General features: G+C 43.7%; 1 protein-coding gene across 13 annotated transcripts in view; it reads right to left on the bottom strand.

Annotated features, from left to right (window-relative positions):
- The window catches only part of MEF2A (myocyte enhancer factor 2A), a 154,679-nt gene that overhangs the window by 20,201 nt on the left and 117,209 nt on the right, over positions 1-17,269 (bottom strand). For 10 of the 13 annotated variants that reach the window (XM_040414234.1, XM_040414236.1, XM_040414224.1 and 7 more), the window contains 2 exons: positions 11,638-11,851; positions 9,011-9,070 (listed from right to left, as the gene is read on the bottom strand). In XM_040414234.1, the coding sequence (XP_040270168.1) occupies positions 9,011-9,070; positions 11,638-11,851 (274 nt within the window). The remainder of the gene's footprint in view (positions 1-9,010; positions 9,071-11,637; positions 11,852-17,269) is intronic. The other 3 variants (XM_040414231.1, XM_040414232.1, XM_040414237.1) reach the window with 1 other exon arrangement.

Below are 17,269 nucleotides of genomic sequence, written 5' to 3'. Positions count from 1 at the left end.
ACTCCGTCCTGGATCTCTGAAATAGCGGACCCATTCAAGTGAATGGGTCCGCATCCGTGATGAGTAGTGCACGCGCCTGGCGGCCGTGGACTGCTGACCCGCCGTTTGCAGGCAGCAATACGGCCACGGCCGCCCAACGGCCGTGTGCATGAGGCTTTACCATGTGAAAAGAGGAATATATAGCCTTAATATAAAGACTGACTTGAAATATTAGCATTTTGGATTTTTGCTGTGTGATTGTGCACCCCCTTCTTGATTATTTATATGATGGTTAAGGACACACTATGCTTTTGCCTTTTCAATCTTTGCTTTAAGCAAGGGGCTAATACTTTATTCATTATCCTTGACACTGCTGTCACAAACCAGCTCTCTCCCTGCCACCGAGCTTCAAAATTAATCAGGCACCAACTGGGGAGCAGAATCTCTGGGCTGCAGCCAGTCATGTCTGCCGGTAATGATGTCTGATTCAATCCCAGTTTGCTGTCATAACAGAAGGCAATTATCCAGCAGAAATGCCAGTCCTGTGTGAATAGCACCAGCCTGGGGAACACTGCTGCTGCATGAAGGCTGGTCTACCACACTATGGGGACCTCACAGCATGGCTCCTATTGACATTACTCTACAGGAGACCTCTCTTGGATGAGTATTGCTAGTGAACCCCAAAATCCATTATTTAAAAGTATATGATTTACAGCATTGATACAGGATACACTATTTATATGAAGCATATGGTTAATATAACTAGGCAACGACAGATGACAGAAAAAAAAAAAGCCAAAAAGACGAGTAGAGGATGGCGTCCTGTCCAGCAATCAAGTAACAAAAAAAATAATAAAAAGGTCCGGTAATCAAGAAAATGCTAGACGAGTTAAAATCTGTCCATCTTGAGTGTCCAGCCTTGTCCCAGCTGCTAGATCGAGAATCCCTTACATGTGACGGAATTATATCTCTGGATGTTTGCAAGTCTTTTCTTTGTGGTTTGGTGAATTACCAGGCGCCACACGGTTCATTGTTCTACAAATACTTTCAGTCTGTTTGGGTATATTACAGGAGATCTGATGAGTATACTCTGGGTTTGCATGGGTTTCCTGTGGGTGCTCAGACGTTATCCCACAACTCCAAAAACATACTAACAGGTGAAGTCTCAATTATAGGTCTCTGAAGCAGATTCCGTCCAAAAAAAAAAAAAAAAAAAAAAGAGGACAAAAAAAAAACACCGGCAAAAAAGTAGAATCCTAAACGGAAACTGAACAGGCCCCATTATAGTCAATGGGATGTTTAGCGTCATTTGGTTCATGACCGGTGCTGGTGTGAACCCAGCCTGACTTGCTTCCTTGAACCTGGTCCTGGTCTGGTAGGAAAGTAGGTAGGAAAACTAGATTGAAAGCCCCATCGTGGACATGGGCTGATGACAATTTCTGTACACTGCCATGGAGCATGTTGGCACCATATAAACACTGCTCTGCACAGTGTTGGTCAATACTTCATAGGGTTCATTCACACATCCGCAAAATGGGTCCGCATCCGTTCCGCAATTTTGCGGAACAGGTGCGGACCCATTCCTTTTCAATGGGGCCGGAACGTGCTGTCCGCATTTGCGGATCCACACTCCCGGATCCGCCCCAAAAAATAAAAAATTGAACATGTCATATTCTTGTCCGAAATTGCGGACAAGAAAAGGCATTTTCTATGAGTGTGTCGGCGATGTGCAGTCCACAAAATGCAGAACGCACATTGCCAGTGTCCGTGTTTTGCGGATCCGCAAAACACATACGGACGTGTGAATGAACCCTTACTTTGACTTTTTCCTGAATCAATAGCTTCATAAAAAAAAAAAAAAAAGCATAGTTCTTCATATGTTGGGTTACCAAAAATGCTCTACTGCAAGGAGATCCATACATTATGGATCTTCCCATGTCACCTAGCCAAGACCAGAACTGGCACTGCCCCTTTGCTATATCGATATACAGAACATCCTCCAGATTTCTAAGGTACTCTGTGGATTTCCTACTAATGTGTCAATTTATTTTAAGAGGTCATTTTGTGCCATGTATTAAAGGAGTATTCCACTTTGGACAATCTGTTCTTGTTAGAAGGGTCCCTGGCCATGTACTGATCACAAAGTATCTCCTTGCCGTGGTCCCAGAAATAATCCATAATCTGTTGGAAGTGTGGTTTTAAAGGGGTTTTCCATGCTCCTAATGTTGATGACCTATTCTCAGGATAGGCCATCAATATCTAGTGGGGGTACAACACCGTCACATGTCCATGCCTCCGGCTCACAGCTCTGCTCCCATTCACCTGAATTACACTGCAGTGACCAGACACGACCACTACACTTTGAAAGGAGCCCAAAGCCCTAGTTCCGGCACTGATTGGGGTGCTGGGTGTCATACTCCCACTGACCTATCCTGAGGACAGGACTCAACTCAAAATGAAAATGGGTATGCTAAAGTGGAGACAAAAGGCAAGGGCTCCAACAACTACAAGAACAATGGGACAGAATTCAAACTTGTATGCTACTGACATCAGGTAGAGAATACTTGTGAAGCTTTAAACTTACAACACTAGAAATATGGCGATATTTGCACATCTCAGAAAACTGGATTATTTTGCTCTTGCTCTTAGAAGGAGAGAAAAAAAGTCGATCAATATGGGTCATATTTCTCTCCTTGAATTAGGCCTACAGGAACGCTGCCAATAATAACGCTCTTATTACTGCGGGGGATAAAGCAATGCTCACACCATTAAATATTTATCATGGTCATCTTCCAAAAAGAAAGAAATGGTAAGAGGGTAGTGTACACAGAAAATAGAGTAAAAGCTGTAGTGAATACTGCAGTGCTGATCTTCCTCTCAGTATTTTGAAGGTATCAGTAGATTAGTGATGAAAATTAAAGTAATTGCTCACAAATGCATTTAGTAAGTTACATTATGATTTTTCCCACTTTGACAGCTTTTCTAACTCCTTTTGTGTGTGGAGGTATAAAGGTAAACCAGCAGGGCATTCATCTAAGTTATGTACTCCATCAGTCCTGCATCTGCCAGACGTCACAGTAAATAGGGGCACATCTGGCTGGTTATTCAGACTATACTGTCCTTCCGGCATATGCAATAAGCACACAGCCCATACAGTACATGTAGCTTCTGTAGATCTGCAGGCTATGGGATTTCTAGGAATCTACTACATTTCAACTATCACAATCTCAGCTTCTTGGAAAGAGGCAATAAAATACCTTTCAGTTCCACAAGTTTTCAGCCAAAACAAAGCTCTGCCTCCATGTACGGACCTCCAGAAATTACTACTTCATTGAGAGAGCTACATACAAGGGTGACCAGATGCATTAGAAGGTCAGCACCAAAAGGGACACAGGAAAAGTTCTTATAAGAGCTATCCCTTAAAAAATTACTACTGGGCGGAGATAAAATATTCAGTTGCCATCAACATAAGGTCCCATTCACACAACTGTGTCCATTTTCCGTTTTTGTGTGCACAATATGGCATGCACACAGCCGGTGTCCGTGTTTTGCAGATCCACAGTTTTCAGCCCACAAAACAGGCATGGTCATGATGGGCTCCGATATTTTCCTGACAGGAATATATTGGCGAAAGTCTCAGCTTTTAATATCTGCATTTATGACTAGCCAGTATAGTCAGTGGCATATCCGTTTGGTGCATTTTTTCTGTGATTTATACGATTATATTTTCATCCGCACAATGCTCCGTTTTGGGTAGGATGCCTTTGTGGTGCATGTGGACCGCGCCGACATCCTCCACCGTATGCATTTTTTGCTGGGGATAGTCGTTTGCTGCGGTCCACATGTGGTGGGGCTGCTCCCCCAATGAAAAACACGCTACAGTGTTAGGGGTTGAGCAGCTCCTCCAGAATTGCCACTATATTTCTGTGTTTGTGTCTTGTCTTATATGTAGTGTATGTGCCTTTACCTGGCATTCAAACACTCTTTTGCACCTGGTAACCTCCATCACAGGGTCTGATATGGGTGTGGCTTACAGTCTGGCTTTGTTCACATTGCACTAGTTGTCCTGCTAGGCGGTTGTGTGGAAGCCTGGCTGTGAGCTGGATTACATCACCTTCAGACCTTGTTCACACCATAGTTAGCGTAGTGGTAGGACCCTTTGCCATGCTGAGTGACCGTGACGTGGTGCATGATGGGCTCCGATATTTTCCTGACAGGAATATATTGGCGAAAGTCTCAGCTTTTAATATCTGCATTTATGACTAGCCAGTATAGTCAGTGGCATATCAGTTTGGTGCATTTTTTCTGTGATTTATATGGTCATGTGAATGGGGCCTAACAAATTGTCAAGTTCCCCAAAGCTATACTAGGCCAGACCTGCTTCCATTTACTAAATACCAAGATCTGAGTTTACCTATCCAAAATCTGCAAAAGGGCCCCACAGATATACAGTGGATATAAAAAGTCTACACACCCCTGTTAAAATGTCAGGTTTCTGTGATGTCAAACAATGAGACAAAGATAAATCATTTCAGAACTTTTTCCACCTTTAATGTGACCTATAAACTGTACCACTCAATTGAAAAACAACTGAAATCTTTTAGGTGGAGGGAAGAAAAAATATTAAAATAAAATAATATGGTTGCATAAGTGTGCACACCCTTAAACTAATACTTTGTTGAAGCACCTTTTGATGTTATTACAGCACTCAGTCTTTTTGGGTATAAGTCTATCAGCATGGCACATTTTGACTTAGCAAGATTTGCCCACTCTTCTTTGCAAAAACACTCCAAATCTGTCAGATTGCGAGGGCATCTCCTGTGCACAGCCCTCTTCAGATTACCCCACAGATTTTCAATCGGATTCAGGTCTGGGCTCTGGCTGGGCAATTCCAAAACTTTAATCTTCTTCTGGTGAAGCCATTCCTTTGTTGATTTGGATGTATGCTTTGGGTCGTTGTCATGCTGAAAGATGAAGTTCCTCTTCATGTTCAGCTTTCTAGCAGAAGCCTGAAGGTTTTGTGCCAATATTGACTGGTATTTGGAACTGTTCATAATTCCCTCTACCTTCACTAAGGCCCCAGTTCCAGCTGAGGAAAAACAGCCCCTTGGCATGATGCTGCCACCACCATGCTTCACTGTGGGGATGGTGTTCTTTTGGTGATGTGCAGTGTTGTTTTTGTGCCAAACATATCTTGTGAAATTATGGCCAAAAAGTTCAACCTTGGTTTCATCAGACCATAACACCTTTTCCCACATGCTTTTGGGAAACTTCAGATGTGTTTTTTGCAAAATGCAGCCTGGCTTGGATGTTTTTCTTTGTAAGAAAAGGCTTTCGTCTTGCCACTCTACCCAGACATATGAAGAATACGGGAGATGGTTGTCACATGTACCACACAGCCAGTACTTGCCAGATATTCCTGCAGCTCCTTTAATGTTGCTGTAAGCCTTCCAGACCAGTTTTCTTCTCGTCTTTTCATCAATTTTGGAGGGACGTCCAGTTCTTGGTAATGTCACTGTTGGGCCATATTTTCTCCACTTGATGATTACTGTCTTCACTGTGTTCCATGGTATATCTAATGCCTTGGAAATTATTTTGTACCCTTCTCCTGACTGATACCTGATTTTGAATGCGATTGCTTAATTATGAACACAGCTACATCCCCAGTTATAAGAGGGTGTGCACAATTATGCAACCACATTATTTTAGTTTTTTTTGTTTTCTTCTCTCTACCTAAAAGATTTCAGTTTGTTTTTCATTTGAGTGGTACAGTTTATAGGTCACATTGAAAGGTGGAAAAAGTTCTGAAATGATTAATCTTTGTCTAATTTTTTTACAGCACAGAAACCTGACATTTTAACAGGGGTGTGTAGACTTTTTATATCCACTGTAACTCCGTATTGGTCTTCTGGTATACGGCAGAGAGGCCTTGGGAACCACTGGGTTCCTTAGCCGGTATGTGAACCCTCCCACCAGGCCTTGTTAGAAATAATTTAAAGGGTAACTTAACGGTTGTTAAAAAAAGCGGGACAGAAGTGTTGCTCAGAGCACTTTGTCCCTGTGTTTTTCATTGGCTTTTCAAGCATGTAGAGTATAAATCCACAGAAGTACTCCACATGCTCAAAACACTGAGCAGAGCCAAAAAAAGAGAGGGGGCAGAGCGCTCTGAACGGTGCTTCTGCCCCTTCATTTTTGAACTAAAGGTTTAGTTGCGTTTTAATGAACCCTCTTCAAAATTAGCCAGCCATTTGTCTCTGGAGACCCAATTCAAAACTTTTTTTTTTATAATTCCCTTTTTTCTTTCTCTGACATCACTTAAACGGAACCTGTGACATTGGAAATGCTGTCCTATCTGTGGGAAAGCATGGTGCTAAGCATGAGCAAATAGTTCAGTATAACTTGTCATTTATTCATTTAAACCTCTGCTCTTTCTATGCTTAGGAGTCCAGTGGGTGGTCCTACTCAGTGACCGACAGCCAATAGTGTATATACAGTAAAGGATGTCCATCATGGAGTAGGGCCACCCACTGGACTTCTAAGCATAGAAAGAGCAGGATTTTAAATAAATGACAAGTTATATTGAACTTTTTTCCACTAAACTGTATATCAATTTGCTCATGTCGACAACATGCTGCCCGATCAGAAACCATGTTCAACTTGCCGACCCATGCCAAGTTCCTTAGGGTACGTTTAACTGAACCGGCAGGCTGTTACAGCAGAGAACGTTCAATCAAAAATAGACAGCTCACCACTCTTTAGTAAAAACGCTTGCACGGGAAGGGATCGTTCCCAATTCCAAAATCAGTTAAATCCCAGCAGGCGTACTTATTTCTGTTTTCAAGGTATGCTTTATTTCATCATATAATCCATATCACTGGACGCGTTTCGGTCCATCCAGCCTTCCTCAACTGCACCACCAGGAAGGCTGGACGGGCTGAAACGGGTCCCGTGATATGGATTATATGATGAACTAAAGCATACCTTGAAAACAGAAATAAGTACGCCTGCAGGGATTTATCTGATTACAGCAGAGAACGGTCTGCCACAGTTCACCAGATCTGGCCTAGCCGGAAACTGACGTTCACTGACAGACCTCATTGACTATAATGGGATCTAGCCTTCTTCTGGCATAAATGAGGATTTTGGCCAGACAAAAACCATTGCACAGACATCTGCCTGATTTTAATTTTTTTTGCTATATGCAGGGTCCATATATTTAGGATACTGGTTCTGGATATTTACAGGATACTGGTTTAGTAGCAGGAAGCTCAGGAACTTTTGTTTAAAACGATGTTGGGGGGTTATACTAAATTGTGTCCAGGGTGCACAGCAGTAGCTGCTGTCCTGTTTACTGGACCCTGGTGGATAATCAAGGAGCAGAACCCTCCTATGGAGGATGTCAATGACCTATATGAGGAGCAAATGGGCTATAGTGCAACTTTCTGCTCCATTACTCCTATAACACACCATGGATGTACAGAATACGCACTCTGGGACCGCCAGGCTTCCTCACCCCAGAGTAGTTAAAGGTCAATGACCCGGCAATATTTCTTGAATGATGATTGCCTGCCCCAGGACACGTCCATCACTGAAAGCGTCATAAAACATAACCTTTATTCATTCAGATAAAATATAGTACTGCTCAGACACAAACAACCAAAAGGGCCCAGAGATGCCCAACAAAAAGAAACCAATATAGCTCAAAATGAAAGAAATGGTAAGACATTACTGATGGGCAGGAATTTGGGGATATCTTTTCCTATACCTTAATCCTAGACTAAACCCTGCCAACGGAGCAACATCCTGATGGTGGATGCACTACGTGCCTGTACCTATCCCTAGGAAGCCCTAAGATGTCCTAAAAAAAGAGACCAATAACACAACAAAGAAAGGTGAGGGGAACACCACTAGGATATCAAATGACAACCACCAAAGTATCTGCCCAAAACGTTTCTCCCCTAAGTGGGTTCGTCGGGGGCCAATAAGAACAAAGACATCAGAAATAGGAGCTTAAAATCACAAAATATAAGGGCTCAATATACCCTTGTAAGGTTCACATATGGCACCTAGATCAAAGGCTCCTGAAAGGAGTCACTAAACACAGAGATAACGGACATATGGAACATATGCTAATGGTAAAGACAAAGCTAATACAATGGGGAAGTAAGGCTACTTTCACACTCGCGTTTGGTGCGGATCCGTCATGCATCTTCACAGACAGAACCGTTCAGATAATACAACCATCTGCATGCGTTCAGAACGGATCCGTTTGTATTCTCTTTAACATAGCCAAGACGGATCCGTCTTGAACACCACTGAAAGTCAATGCAGGACGGATCCGTTTTCTATTGTGCTAGATTGTGTCATAGAAAACGGATCTGTCCCCATTGACTTACATTGTGTGTCAGAACGGATCCGTTTTTGCAAGCAGCGTTTTGGTGTCTGCCTCCAGAGTGGAATGGAGACGGAACGGAGGCAAACTGATGCATTCTGAGCGGATCCTTTTCCATTCAGAATGCATTAGGGCAAAACTGATCCGTTTTGGACCGCGTGTGAGAGCCCTGAACGGATCTCACAAACGGAAAGCCAAAACGCCAGAGTGAAAGTAGCCTAAAGTGAACCGGGGCCCACATTATAGAGCCACTCACACTAATCGGGATGACAGGGTACTTGCTGGCCAATGAGGACAGGCACATGCTAGGTGGGGCGCAGGCCAATGATAGCGAGTTTTATGATGCTTTAAGTGATATTTTTGGCCTGTGTCATTATCAGCATCATGAAATCTGGGAAATTTCAGTGATCTTTCCTGTCCCAGGACACAGCAGAGATGAGCATCCATACTGCACACTGAATGGAAGAGTGCACTTAGTGTGACACATTCAAGGAACCAGAAGATAATCTGATCTAGCACCTTCAAGATGCCATGCCTGCATTACAGGTGAAGTTGGTATTGATCTAATCAATGATTCAAAAACATAAAATACATCCCATTTTATAAACATACAGTAATTTAATGGGTTGTCGCACTCACCTACTGGACTGGCACCAGCACCATTTGGCACAGAGATGTCAGATGCACACAACATTACACCTGCCAAAAGGAGATTAAAAAAGGGGAAAAGGGATAATCGATAAAGAATCCAATGAAAATGTAATTTACTTGTCAAAACTAGTTCTGACCAGGACTAGAACTTGGTCCCACACTATATTAAAGGGTTCCATATGCTTGATTGAACATTCTACTAGGGGCGGATTGGCCATACACCCTACAGGGAAATTTCCCGGTGGGCCGATGCCCAGGGGGCCACCCAAGTTCTTCTGATGGCTGAGCCAGGCACATAATCTAAAGCTCGACGGCCACCCTCTTGAACTCAACTGTATTACCATCCTCAGGACGGTGACCTTTCAATACTGTGGAGAGGGCGGCAGTATTTTTTGCTGCACTGTGGTATCTGTTTCTGCTGGGGCGGTACTTTGTGCTGCACAATAGTGTTGCAGGCCCCGTCTACCTCTGTTCTCCCAGTCTATTTGTGTTACCCCATCTTCTATCAATTTAGTCCCACCTAACAACATGGGGCCACTTTTACTTTTTTTTCCAGGGCCATTTGAAGTTTCCAATCTGCCCCTGCATTCTACCATCACCCACCCACTCATAACTTGTGTTCAAGACCACGCTGGAAGATTTAGCTAATGGTGGAATAGTGGAAAACAAACCAGCTTAGGCTACTTTCACACTAGCGTTCGGGTGTCCGCTCGTGCGCTCCGTTTGAAGGGGCTCACGAGCGGCCCCGAACGCATCCGTCTGGCCCCAATGCATTCTCAGTGGAGGCGGATCCACTGAGAATGCATCCGCCTGCCAGCGCTCAGCCTCCGCTCAGTGAGCGGACACCTGAACGCTGCTTGCAGCGTTCGGGCGTCCGCCTGGCCGTGCGGAGGCGAGCGGATCCGTCCAGACTTACAATGTAAGTCAATGGGGGCGGATCCGCTTGAAGATGACACCATATGGCTCAATCTTCAAGCGGATCCGTTCCCCATTGACTTTTAATGTAAAGTCTGAATGGATCCGCTCAGACAACTTTCACACTTAGAAAATTTTCTAAGTTTTAATGCAGACGCATCCGTTCTGAACGGATGCGAACGTCTGCATTATCGGAGCGGATCCGTCTGATGAAACATCAGACGGATCCGCTCCGAACGCTAGTGTGAAAGTAGCCTTAGATGTAGGAGTTGTGTTTTTTTTATTGCTCCAAGGGATCTAAGACGAGACAAATTCAGTGTCTCTATCACCAGATGAAGATTCACACAATCATTAATGGGTGTTAAGTACAGATGTAGCAGGGTTAACACACAAACTCTTAACTCAAATGTCTTAACTCATTGTGTTATCTTGAAACAAAGGCCATTGAAAAGCAAATGAAGGCGTTTGCTTAACGCATTTAGTTTAAATAACACGTCTCATAAAGCATGTGTGTTAACTCTATTACATCTGTATGTATGGTAAAATTGTTAACAGATTTAGACCTCATGTACACGACTGTATGTATTTGGTGGTCCGCAAATCAAGGACTCACAAAATAAGGATATCAGCCTTGTGTATGCTGCATTTTCATAATATTGTTTAAAAAAAAAAAAGGCAAGAATAGGACAAGTTCTATAATTTACTGAATGGCCACGAAATGAATGGGTTTGTTTGTGAGCTGCAAAAAATGCAGATTGGACGCAGACCCAAACAACGATCGTGTGCATAAGGCCTTACAATGTTGGATTGATAGTTCAAAAATTGTCTTGGTTGATAGCTATTAAAGCCTAACTGTTCTAAACTAAAATTCTACATGTAACTTCGGTTTCCTTCATCATCCTTGGGGCAAATGCACACGAGCAAAACCGCAAAAACGGACTTGAATGGGTCTGCAATCCTCATGATACAGAGCAGTGCTGCGCGGAGTCTTGGATTGGAAGCACTACGAATCACTTCCATGGGATTTTGGTCCGTAGCACGGGCACGTGTGCAAGAGCCCTTGTACTCACTTGGGTCCAGGTAGGGGAGATGTGCAAGTGCTTGCAATGTCCTTGCCTTAAAGGACTAGGATAGATTTTGCAATCGCCTGTATATAGCTGCCCATCCATTCCTCATGCACACTCAGTTTTACCATACTAACCCATTGTTTAGCAACACGCGGTAAGGAAATCACCGGAGACCCCCTTACTGCGCTATAGGACTTCTAGGGAAGGGGGGTGTTGAGACTTAATGCAGTTATTTCTGCACTAGCATGTTTTGGTTAATGTTAGGATTATCTAAGAAGCTATGCAAGGTAACAGGCCTTGTATCCAGACCTTTATCATAATGAAAAACATCATCATCCTTTGATCTGCCATGAAAGCCTTCTGGTACTGGTTAGGGCTCTCCAGTGTAACCCATCATATATGTACTGCCAGTCCAGTACTGGCACAGAATCATGCAGTTTCACTTCTGACGCCAATAAAAGGAAAAGATGTTCAAAAACAGAAATAGACCATGGTATTAATATTTATAACGTTTCCCTCAGAACGTGCTCCTAGTTCCCTGTCTGTGAGATAAGCAATATGTGATGCTGGCACAACGGAAAGATGCCACACCTGCACAGCTGAGAAAAGCTTCAGCACCCATACTTGATTTACCTGCATTTCCAGTGCTCGGGGGCCTGTGTGACACCCCAGGAGAAGCCACATTCCGGTGCAGGGGCGGGGACAGCATGCCCGTGTCCGTTAGCGAGGTACTGGCAGCTAATGAAGCAGTGACAAGCGTGTTACCAGGAGAACTGTAGGGCAGTGGGTTGGGATTGCTCACTGGGACAGTCACAGACATGGAGAAGTTCTGCTGCGGTAGTCCAGGCTGTAAACAGAGTAGGCAATGTTACTTTTAAAACAAAAACGTATACAATGTCTATAAGAATACTTTCACACTAGCGTTAGAAGAATCCGGCAGGCAGTTCCGTTGCCAGAACTGCCTGCCAGATCCGGAAATTCGTACGCAAACGGATATCTTTTTTTCCGGATCCGTTAGACTTATGCATTGAAATACCGGATCCGTCTGTATCATCCGGAATTAAATATTTTCAAAGCTAGAAAGAAGTGTGCATGCGCATACCGGAAAACCGAATCTGGCAATGCCGCAATTTCTGGAACACTTGGTACTGGATCCGGCATTCATACATTTCAATGAAAATTTATTCCGGATCCGGCAAGTGCGGTAATGTTCTGGGATTTTAGCCAGAAAAAAATACCACAGATGCGGTATTTTGTCCGGTCAAATACCGTACAAGGGACGGAACGGAAGACATCCTGATGCATACGGAACGGATTTGATTTCCATTCAGAATGCATGGGGACAAAACTGATTATTTTTTTTCCGGTATTGAGACCCTTTACAGGATTTCAATACCGGAAAAGAATAACGCTAGTGTGGAAGTACCCTTAGTCATGCATAAATATGAACCTCACATATCACAGCATGAAATGAAAAAACATTAATTACAGAATGGAGAACATTTTCACCAGTACATGCAGCATGACACAGGAGAGATAGCAGGAAATGTGTGGGTCCATCTAATACACTAACAACACGAGTACACAGTGAGTAATAGAGGGAAGGCTTCTAATACACCACAGCAGCAATTTATACAAGAACACATGGGAAGAGACTTACAAACAATGTTTACAGGATGGCAGTACAACGGTATAATACCGTACTCAGTGTAAAGGCTCATTCACATGACCGTATTCATTTCAATGGTGCCGCAAAGCACAGTGTGCTGTCCACATCCGTTGTTTCGTTCTGCGGGCCCACAAAAAGGATAGAGCATGTCCTTTTCTTGAACAGGCAATTTCTATCATAGTGCCGGCCATGTGCAGTCCGCAAATTGTGGAATGCATACAGGCCAGTATCCGTGTTTTGCAGACCGCAAAACACTACAGTCGTGTGAATGAGCCCTTAAAGGGATATTACACATGAAAAGTTATACAACATTCCAGTAGACTTTCTGGCTGTTAAGATCTCATTCGATGGAAACGTCCATGGTTTACCGTAAGGGATAAAAATATGCCCTGTTCACGTGATGGAAATAGATTTAGTGCACATTATATGACATGGCTCTGATACCTGTACGGTCACCTTGCCGTGGTGGACGGTCACAAATTATTTTGTTTGCCAAGTACCTCATATTAATTTTTTTGTGAGTATAGTATTAGTTTATATATTATATGTTTGTCAGAGCGCTGTTACATTGCATCTGGTTTTACCTGTACTGTCAGGCCATGTTCAGAAGCCCCGCCCTCCCACTAAGATCCACCCACTTCAGAAAAGTGCAGAAAGTCTTAAAAAGTCACAAATATGGCGTGCACCATAATTTCCAACTTTTTTTTACCCCACTATAATGTGAAACCTTTAGTAAATGTTCCCTAGGGCTCTTTCACACTTGCGTTGTCCAGATCCGGCGTGTACTCCATTTGCCGGAATTACACGCCGGATCCGGAAAAACGCAAGTGAACTGAAAGCATTTGAAGACGGATCTTCAAAATGCGTTCAGTGTTACTATGGCAGCCAGGACGCTATTAAAGTCCTGGCTGCCATAGTAGTAGTGGGGAGCGGGGGAGCAGTATACTTACAGTCCGTGCGGCTCCCGGGGCGCTCCAGAATGACGTCAGAGCGCCCCATGCGCATGGATGACGTGTCCATGTGATCACGTCACCCATGCGCGTGGGGCGCCCTGACGTCACTCTGAAGCGCCCTGGGAGCCGCACGGACGGTAAGTATACTGCTCCCCACTACACTTTACCATGGCTGCCAGGACTTTAGCGTCTCTGAAAAAGCTAAACGTCGGATCCGGCGATGCGCCGAAACGACGTTTAGCTTAAGGCCGGATCCGGATTAATGCCTTTCAATGGGCATTAATTCCGGATCCGGCCTTGCGGCAAGTGTTCAGGATTTTTGGCCGGAACTGAAGACATCCTGATGCATCCTGAACGGATTTCTCTCCATTCAGAATGCATTAGGATAAAACTGATCAGGATTCTTCATGCATAGAGCCCCGACGACGGAACTCTATGTTGGAAGAAAAGAACGCAGGTGTGAAAGGGCCCCTAGTGTCACATGGCCATAATGCGAGTGCCATTCTTGGTCTCCAAATCCTGGTCTGAACCTGGGTCTAGTGACCAAGACGAACAGCATAATAGGGATCTATGAAGTTGTAAGTTTGGATCATTAGACCTGCGGTTGGTACCGGGATTTGTGGCTGTAATACGGATGCTAAAAAGTGCCACACTGCGACTGTCTGAATGAGACTTGACTCCATAAGCAGACCACATATGTGATCATCAGGAAAGATTGTTAACCACCAAGTATACAGTGAAGCTTCCTACTGGCCAATTTAGATGCAACATTTCAATTTTACTTTCCATCAGTTTGATCCTTATAGCCTTGCTATAAGTTTTAGGCATGGATGTTGTGGCGAAACCGACCTCGCCACTGGGTTTTGGAGAGGACTGGCTGCTGGCCTCTTGCCCCTGGATTATGGGCCATATACTAACTTTTAAACCCCTGAACCTATTCAAGTGAATTTTGGATAGGTTTGTCACAAAGTTATACTGTTTGAATTAATGTAAGTTATATGTATGGCCAATGTAAACTCACAAAGTTGTAACAATTTATAATAAGTGTAACTTGTCAGCTTGGGAGGAATATGCGGGTGTGTTTCTATTGTGCCATTGTCCCATTGTGTGTTTAAAATGGTGATGTCTGTTCTGTTGTCTGCACATGTGTATTGGTGACTTCTCTTTGTCTTGAGAGATAATTGGATTACGCCTCGGGTGTCTCGAGGGCAGAGAGGAGGAAACCATGATGCATTGTGGGGATATGTTGTCCTATGTCACAGTCTTCATTCTGGTCCTCTGGGGGCGTGAACGATTGGTTGCTGTAGTTACATTGTATGTGTTGTTAATTACTGATTGGTTGTATTTCAAACCCCTGTGGGCAGTACTATGTTTGTGGTTTATGAATAAAAGAGGCTGTACGTGAAGTACAGTCAGACCACTGTTTGACCCTCAACACGGAGCCTTGTCTCGTTATTGGGGGGATTCACTGTATGCTGTTAGAAGACCGATTGCCAGGATTGTATGCTTTTCCTGTTCGTCTGCTAGCAGCTATTCGTGAGGTTCCAGTTTGGAGTGCTACTTTGTATCCAGTTCGGGAGTTTGGTGTATCCTGCAGTAGCTGTGCCTGTCTCTCAGAAAGGGGCTTATTACCTAAACGGATTTTAACCCCTTGTCTGCTGAAACGGTCCGTTACAGATGTAATTTTTGCCTACAATCACTCTGCCTCAAAAAGGTTGCAATTTAGGCAACTGTTCCCATTTGTGTCAAAGGTTCCATTAGAAGCCTCAGTCAGAAATATCGGGATACTTGGCCAGGTCATTTAAACGGCAGCTGTCAGCAGTTTTGTACCTATGACACTGGCTGACCTGTTGCATGCCAACTTGGCAGAGGAAGGCATCTATTTTGGTCCCATGTTTATATGTACCCGCATTGCTGAGAAAAATGATGTTTTAATATATGCAAATTAGCCTCTAGGAGCAATGGGGGCGTTGCTATTACACCTAGAGGCTGAACTGTCTCAACTGCCGTGTCCTACTGAATGAAGCCAGAAGAGACTGCTACAGCGCGATCAAGTGGATGAGGTGTGTTTGTTTTTTTTTTTTTACCCGTAGATGGCCATATTCTTTTGCATTCTGTCTTAAGAATGCTATTATTTTCCAATATAACCATGTTATAATGGAAAATAATAAAGTAAAGTTCGGGTCCCCATTGACTTTAATGGGGTTCGGGGTTAAGTTCAGATCCCGAACCTGAACTTTGACCTGAAATTCGGCTGAACCCAGCGAAGCCGAGCTTTCATGGGTTCGCTCATCCCTACACATTACAGTTTCTTATATTTGCCTGTACTACTGGTTGATGCAAAATTTGTTAAAAGGATAGTGACCATTACAAGATATGTAGAATTTTAAGCACTGGAGCAGACAGATGTGCACAAAGCTATTCATCATTATACAAAGAAAAAAAAAGAGACACTTGTTGCATGATTAGCAAAAGAATGAAACGAGGAATCTAGGCATTGAGTACATCATTTATAAACTTTGCAGGGAAGCAAAAGAAAGCAATGTTAAAATGCCCAATCATACAGATCCACTTTAAAGGGGTTGTGAAGTGGCATACTACTGAGGACCTATCCTATCCAATATCAGATCACTGGGGGTCCGACTGCAGGCAGAGTTGGTGCTTGTGATGCTTCCTCTTCAAAATGTACCTGCGCTCTGTCTTCCTTGTAGGGGCAGTGCAGTGTAATTACTCTTGAACGGAAAGGAGCAGTTCTAATTACACCGCCCCACCTAGGAAACGACACCCAGGTATAATTGGAGGACGAAGTATTGCTCGCACAACCATCATGACCCTTACAAACAGCTGATGGGCAGGGGTGTCAGGAGTTGGACTTCCACCGATCTGAAATGAATGACCTATTCTAATGATGGGTCCTCAATATTACGCCACTGTACAACCCCTTTAAAGGGCATCTGTCAGCAGATTTGTACCTATGAAACTGGCTGACCAGATACATGTGAGCTTGGCAGCTGAAGACATCTGTGTTGGTCCCATTTTCATGATGTTTTAATATATACAAATGAGCCTCTAGGAGTAATGGGGGCGTTACAGTTACACCTAGAGACTCTGCTCTCTCTGCAACTGCCGTGCCCCCTGCACTTTGATTGACAATGCCAGACGGGGATGATCACATTTACACTGCCTGGACCTGTCAAAGAGCAGAGGACATGGCAGGTGCAGAGAGAGCAGAGCCTCTAGGAGTAACAGTAACGCCCCCGTTGCTCCCAGAGGCTTATTTACATATAATAAAACATCACTTGTCTCAGCAATGCGGGCACATATGAACATGGGACCAACACAGATGCCTTCAGCTGCCAAACACACATTTAACAGGTCAGTCAGTGTCATAGGGACAAATCTGCTGACAGATGCCCTTTTAACAAAAAAAAGGAAGGGAGGACAGCACGCCTTGTTTAGTGAGCGGTGGGTTCATGTCTCCAGGGGAGTAGTAAATTCCCCCACATAGATCAGATGATCGGCAAAAATGGAAAAAAATAAAAATTAAATAAAAATCTGATAGTGATAGCATGTCCTCAAGTGAAAATGTATTCCAGATGCATCTGGAATAAATTTTCACTTGAGGACGTGCAGTTTTCCATTT

Source organism: Bufo bufo, chromosome 1 (genome assembly GCF_905171765.1).
Source record: "Bufo bufo chromosome 1, aBufBuf1.1, whole genome shotgun sequence".
Taxonomy (NCBI): Eukaryota; Metazoa; Chordata; class Amphibia; order Anura; family Bufonidae; genus Bufo; species Bufo bufo.
This window is presented reverse-complemented; position numbering and strand designations above follow the sequence as displayed.